This window comes from Camelus bactrianus, chromosome 10 (assembly GCF_048773025.1).
Source record: "Camelus bactrianus isolate YW-2024 breed Bactrian camel chromosome 10, ASM4877302v1, whole genome shotgun sequence".
Taxonomy (NCBI): Eukaryota; Metazoa; Chordata; class Mammalia; order Artiodactyla; family Camelidae; genus Camelus; species Camelus bactrianus.
Genome location: NC_133548.1, coordinates 45,260,333 through 45,267,436, shown reverse-complemented (window position 1 = coordinate 45,267,436; position 7,104 = coordinate 45,260,333). Strand labels below are relative to the sequence as shown.

The window sequence follows — 7,104 nt, the reverse complement described above, 5'->3', positions numbered from 1 at the left end:
CACAGCTTCTTTAACCAGTCATCTGCCGATGGGCATTTATGTTGTTTCCACATCTTGGGTATTGTATATAGTGCTGCTGTGAACATTGGGGTGCATGTGTATTTTAGAATTATTGTTTTTCTCTGGACATATGCCCAGGAGCAGGACTGCTGGATCATATGGTAAGTTTATTTTTAGTTTCTTAAGGAATTGCCATATTGTTTTCCATAGTGGCCACACCAAACTACATTCCCACCAACAGTGTAGGAAGGTTCCCTGTTCATACCCTCTCCAGCATTGTTTGTGGACTTTTTAATGATGGCCATCCTGACTGGTGTGAGGTGATATCCCACTGTAGTTTTGATTTGCAGTTCTCTCATAATTGAGCATTTGTTCACATGCCTATTGGAGATTTCTCTGTCTTCACTGGAGAATTGCTTGTTTAGGTTTTCTGCTTATTTTTTTGGATTGGGTTGTTTGTTTGTTGTTGTTGTTAAGTTGTATGAGCTGTTTGCATATTCTGAAAATTAAGCCCTTGTCAGTTGCATCATTTGCAAATATTTTCTTCCATTCTGAATATTGTCTTTTTGTTTTGCTTCTGGTTTCCTTTGCTGTGCAAAAACTTATAAGTTTAATTAGGTCCCATTTGTTTGTTTTTGCTTTTATTTCTAGTGCCTGAGTAGACTGCTGTAGGAGACATTGCTCATATTTATGTCAGCAAAAGTCTTGCGTATGGTTTCTTCTAGGAGGTTTATTGTGTCTTGTCTTAAGTTTAAGTCTCTGACCCATTTTGAGTTTGCTTTTGTGTGTGGTGTGAGGAGTGCTCTAACTTCGTTGATTCACCTGCAGCTGCCCAGCTTTCCCAGCACCACTTGCTGAAGAGACTGTCACTTCTCCATTGTATATTCTTGCCTCCTTTGTTGAAGATTAGTTGCCCATAAATCTGTGGATTTATTTCTGGGCTGTCTATTCTGTTCCATTGATCCATATAGCTATTATTGTGATAACTCCATGTTGTTTTGATTACTGAAGCTCTGTAGTATTGTCTGAAGTCTAGAGGGTTATTCCTTCAGCTTTGTTCTTTTTCTTCAATATTGCTTTGGCAATTCTGGGTCTTTTGTGCTTATAGACAAAATTTAGAATTATTTGTTCTAGTTCTGTGAAAAATGTCCTCGGTAATTTGATAGGGATTGCATTAAACCTATAGATTGCTTTGGGTAATATGGCCATTTTAACAATTGTAATTTGTCTAATCCAAGAGCATAGGTTATCTTTCCATTTCTTTAAGTCATCTTTAGTTTCCTTAATCAATGTTTTGTAGGTCTCACATATGTCTTTAATCTCCTTGGTCAAGTATATTCCTTTTTTTTTTTTTTTAATATTTTTTGATGCAAGTTTAAAAGACATTGTTTCTTTCCTTTCCTGATATTTCATTGTTAGAGTAAAGAAATGCAACTGATTTCTGTATGTTAATCTTGTGTCTTGCTACCTTGTGTATTCTGTTATAAGCTCTAGTAGTTTTTGTGTGGAGCCTCTAGGGTTTTCTACATATAGTATCATGTTATCCATGTATAGTGAAAATTTTACCTCTTCTCTTCCAATTTGGATCGCTCTCTCTCTCTCTCTCTCTTTTTTTTTTTTTTACATTTTTTTTTATTGAGTTACAGTCACTTTACAATGCTGTGTCAAATTCCAGTGTAGAGCACAATTTTTCAGTTATACATGAACATACATATATTCATTGTCACATTTTTTTTCAGTGTGAGTTACCATAAGATCTTGCATATATTTCCCTGTGCTATACAGTATAATCTTGTTTATCTATTCTGTATTTTGAAATCCCAGTCTGTCCCTTCCCAACCTCTGCCCCCTTGGCAACCACAAGTTTGTATTCTATCTCTATAAGTCTGTTTCTGTTTTGTATTTATGTTTTGGTTTTTTTTAGATTCTGCATGTAAGTGATCTCATATGGTATTTTTCTTTCTCTTTCTGGCTTACTTCACTTAGAATGACATTCTCCAGGAACATCTACGTTGCTGCAAATGACCTTATGTTGTTGGTTTTTATGACTGAGTAGTATTCCATTGTATAAATATACCACATCTTCTTTATCCAGTCATCTGTTGATGGACATTTAGGCTGCTTCCATGTCTTGGCTATTATAAATAGTGCTGCTATGAACATTGGGGTGCAGGTGTCATTTTGAAGTAGGGTTCCTTCTGGATATATGCCCAGGAGTGGGATTCCTGGGACATGGATCTCTTTTATTTCTTCTTCTTGTCTGATTACTATGGCTAGGACTTCCAATACTATGTTGAATAGAAGTGGTGAGAGTGGATGGAGTGGTATCTCATAGGAATTTGGATTTGCATTTCCCAAATGACTAGTGACGTTGAACATCTTTTTTTGTGTGTGTTTATTGGCTACTTGTATATCTTTTTTGTAGGAATTTCTGCTCAAACCATTTGTCCAGTTTTAATTGATTTGTATTTTTGTTGTTGAGTTATAAGAGTTCTTTATATATGTTAGATATAAAATTCTTAACAGATACATGATTTGCAAATATTTTCTTCCATTCTGCAGGTGTCTATTCACTTTCTTGACACTGTCCTTGGAAGGGCAAAAGTATATTTTTTGTCAAGTCCAATTTACCTATTTTTTTCTTTGGTCACTTGTGCTTTTGGTGTGTCATATCATAAAACCATTGTCTAATACAGAGACACAAAGATTTATATTTAAGTTTTTTTTAAGATGTTATAGATTCGTCTTACATTTTAGATGTTTGATACATTTTGAGTTAATTTTGTTATGTAGTTTGAGAGAAGGGTCCAACATCAGTCTTTTGCATGTGGATATCCAATTATCTCTGCTTCTATGACATCCCTAGAGCAGGCCCCCTGGGTTTTCATACCTGAGTGTCACAGAGAATTAATAACTACATTTACCTAGCCCTCTACCTGAGGATGCTGGAGCTGGAGCTAAGCTGAAGACACTCAATGAGCACACAAAAGTGAGACTACATCAGACATCTCAGATTACACACTCAGACCTTACTATCCTTTAAATCACAACCATACAATCTGCACAAAAAAGACTTCCATATCTCTGAACAACCATTACATTCAGGTACACATCACCTGCACAACCTGCTGTTCCACCACACACTCTCCCGTAGAGCCTTGCACTGGTATGTGACACTCATCACAGAGCCCCAACCTCGGTGCACTCAACTTGTGGATGGATGTGAATCACACAGGTATGTCCTTGAAATTGTATTTCCCAAAAATACCTGTTCAGAGAAAGAACTCGAAGTTGAATTATTGAAGTCTAGATCTTAGAGGGAGACCTCAAAAACTTAACCATCATAGTGACCGAGAAACAAGGCTGAGTGAGACAAATTTGGGAAGATTCCCCTATACCACCCAGACTGGGGCTGCTGTACAATGTCTTCTTTCCTGTGATTTCCCTTGGAGAGCAGTCCTGCTTATACATAATCCTTCTGGTCCTCACATCCACAGATGCTCACAGAGTAGCAGCTTCCTTACAATGGCCTTTTGAAATTGTTCTTTGTGGATAAAGAGGGGAAGAGAAGATGGGAGTAACCCCAAGGTCTCCACCACACAGCTGCTTTCCTTTAGCCACTGGGGCCGTCTGTGAAAGTCTCTGAGCAGATAAGAAGGGCTTTCCACTTTATCTGGCTCTTTGGAGTCCAGGTAATCAGTAATGGTATTGAAGCAGTACGTATTAGTATTAGAGTGCCTCGAAAAAGAAAGATAGGAACTAAAGTATTGCCCATATAAATGGACGGTTAAATGAGAGGAGAACACCGAACTTTAAATTAGGAGCTCTGAGACCTAATTTCAGTTCTGACATTAACATGCTTTGTGATGTAGATGACAACAGTTTATTTCTACGAACTTGGATCTCCTTTTGCTAAGACAGAGGTAGAATAATTGCTCTACCCTGTATCACTCCAATATGTACTATGGGACCAAGAGCTTGTAAAAATGGGGAGAACATTATTTTTGGTGTCCAAACTTTTTAATCCCACATACTTTACTCTTTCTCACCCACAAAAAGAGTAAGCCAGGTGTTTCCATTTTCAATTTATAAAAAAGAAAAGGTCGTGAGACATATCCAATGCTAAATAGTGAATAGGTAGAAAATCTGAGATGAGTATTTCAGGATTTTTTTTTTTTTATAAATTGAGACTTCCCAGAGAAGGGAAGGGATATTCTCAAGGTCGTACAACACTCTTGAGACAGACTCAGAAGTAACATTCAGGGTCCCAGTGTTCCTACAAAGGACTCTTTTAGGTAAACAATGCTACTGAGAGAAGAAGTATATAATACTAGCACTCTGCAACAGAAAAAAGTCTTCTCTCTTCCAGGATGGCTACTGTTGGCGAACTCTAAGACATTCCACTCCCTCCTCAATCTGCCTCTATCTGCACTTGACATTCTGATCTGGCCATTACATGCAACCGTTATACCAGTGGGAATGTAGGACTTTGAGCTGGCTTTGCCATAGCTGGGAGTGCTGCCTCCCCAGCTCCCCAACTAGCATGTCTAATGTCTCTCTTGCGTTCTTCCACTGTACCCACAGGTGTGCTCTAAATACTGCAGATACTCAGTGACGGGGTATTTGAGTGTGCTCAGGCTGCCTAGCCTCCTTACAGGCACTCCAGGTGAGATACAGAAACGAACCATGTGGTGTACATTTAGGCAGTAACCTTACAAATATAGACTAAGTAAATAAAACATTGCAGCATTAAGGCATAAGGCAGTGCTATGTTACTAAGGGTTATCAGGATTGAGTCTTTCAGAGAATATTGGTCAAACTTTCTAGGTACAGCCACAGTCATGTTGTGTGGAGATTGCAATTGTATAAAGACAGCTTAATAGGATTTTGAAAAACAGTGGATGAATGAAAAATATAAAGACTACTAAGAACTAAATTAGAGAGGAAAGGCAGAGACACTTGTTCAGATGTTTAAAAACTAGAGAGAAAAAAATAAGTGAAAAGTGGCTCCTTGGGCAAATGGAATAGCATAAACTAAAAAAAGAGTCACAAAATTTCATTAGCTGTATGCAGACAAAAGACACGTGAATGAGGTGCAGAGTGTGGTGGGAGATGAGCCTGGAAGAGTTAGACTGGGCAAATGCTTCAGTTCTTAGCTTGGTGCTTGAAACACAGAACTCAAAACACGAATTCTGAGTAAAGGAAACGGCAGATGGAAAAACGGATCATATGTGGTAATCTTTTAAATTTCTGTTTTTGAATTTTATTTTTTAAATTAAAGATACTTAGACAATTTTTAAAGGTTACTTTCCACTTAATGGTTATTACAAAATATTGTCAGTGTTGTACAATACATCCTTGAGATCTTTTAAGATTATTAAGTTAATAACAATAAAAATCTTTCTCAGAAGATGATTTCAAGGAAAGGACATGCTATGTGAATGAACCAATCTCTCCTGTTACAGGACAGGAGTACCATCACCCCTCAGACAGGGCCCTCTATTTGCCATCCAGAATGCCAGTTTCCAACAGCAGTGATGGCAGTCTCCCAGACACTCTCTTCCTGACGGGGATCCCGGGGCTGGAGTGGGCACACGTCTGGATCTCCATCCCCTTCTGTGCCATGTATCTGGTAGCGCTGGCTGGGAATGCCGCCCTCACCCTGGTCATAGTGACAGACAGTGCCCTTCACGCACCCATGTACCTCTTCCTTTGCCTTCTCTCACTCACCGACCTTGCTCTCAGCTCCACCACTGTGCCCAAGACGTTGGCCATTTTGTGGCTCCAAGCTGGTGAGATTTCCTTTGGAAGATGCCTGGCCCAGATGTTTTGTGTCCATTCTATCTATGCTCTAGAGTCCTCGGTTCTTCTTGCCATGGCCTTTGATCGCTATGTGGCTATCTGCAACCCCCTGAGATACACAACCATCCTCAACCATACCGTCATAGGCAGAATTGGCCTTGTTGGGATGTTCCGTAGTGTGGCCATTGTCTCTCCCTTCATCTTCTTGTTGAGGCGACTGCCCTACTGTCAGCACCGTGTCATGGCACACACGTACTGTGAGCACATGGGCATTGCTCGACTGGCCTGTGCCAACATCACTGTCAATATTGTCTATGGGCTGACTGTGGCCCTTCTGGCCATGGGTTTAGATTCTATTCTCATTGCTCTCTCCTATGGCTTTATCCTCCATGCTGTTTTTCGTCTTCCATCCCAAGATGCCCAGCGCAAGGCTCTGAGCACCTGTGGCTCACACCTCGGGGTCATCCTGGTCTTCTACATTCCTGCCTTCTTCTCCTTCCTCACCCACCGTTTTGGGCAACACCGAGTCCCCAGGCATGTGCACATCTTTCTGGCTAACCTCTATGTGCTGGTGCCTCCTGTGCTCAACCCCATCATCTATGGGGCGAGGACCAAGGAGATTTGGAATCGACTTTCAAGACTGCTTCACTTGGGGAAAATTTCAATATGAATTCTGAGCAGAGATTGGAGATAAGAAAAGTAAATGTGTATGATGGCTATCTGGATGCATTTTCACGGATGGAGATCTCTGATACAAGAGGAATGTGTTGTATGGGAGGAAGGATAAGAAAAGGTCAGATGAGCTGGAGGTATCAACAATCACACTGAGTGTATCATATCCCTAAGGCTCCTTGAGCAATTCTGAATAGCCCAGAAAGATGATAATACTTTCACTTTTGGAAAAAGTTTTCAGTTAACAATAACCATGCCTTGGTAAACCTCATTAGCTATGATAATATTTTTCCTCTTGACTCAGAAGTGTCCATGGCGTACTAAAAATCAAGTCACTTCCTGTGCTTGAAAGCAGTCTGGGTGTCATGGTGGGAGTGTTCTGTGAGTCCAAGTAGAAAATGAAAAGAACATTTGAAATTCCTCTGAATCCAAGTCTTTGGGCAGTGATTATGAGCAGGAGGTCTGAAATAAGAGTACCTGGGTTTGAATCCTGGTTTCTCTGCTTACTAGTTTTGTGGCCTTCGAGCATGTTGCTAAATCTCTTTAAGCCTCAGCTTGGCCAACAGTTAAATGGAGGATAATGTTAACATGTAACTCTTAATGTTGTGGTGAGGAATAAATAAATCAGTG

At 39.9% G+C, this 7,104-nt stretch overlaps 1 protein-coding gene across 1 annotated transcript; it reads left to right on the top strand.

The window, feature by feature from the left end:
- Window positions 1-5,503: 5,503 nt before the first annotated feature.
- OR52D1 (olfactory receptor family 52 subfamily D member 1) lies at window positions 5,504-6,472 on the top strand. Its single transcript, XM_010945980.3, has one exon. The coding sequence runs from the start codon at window positions 5,516-5,518 to the stop codon at window positions 6,470-6,472; it is 957 nt and encodes a 318-aa protein (XP_010944282.2). The 5' UTR covers window positions 5,504-5,515.
- Window positions 6,473-7,104: the final 632 nt, after the last annotated feature.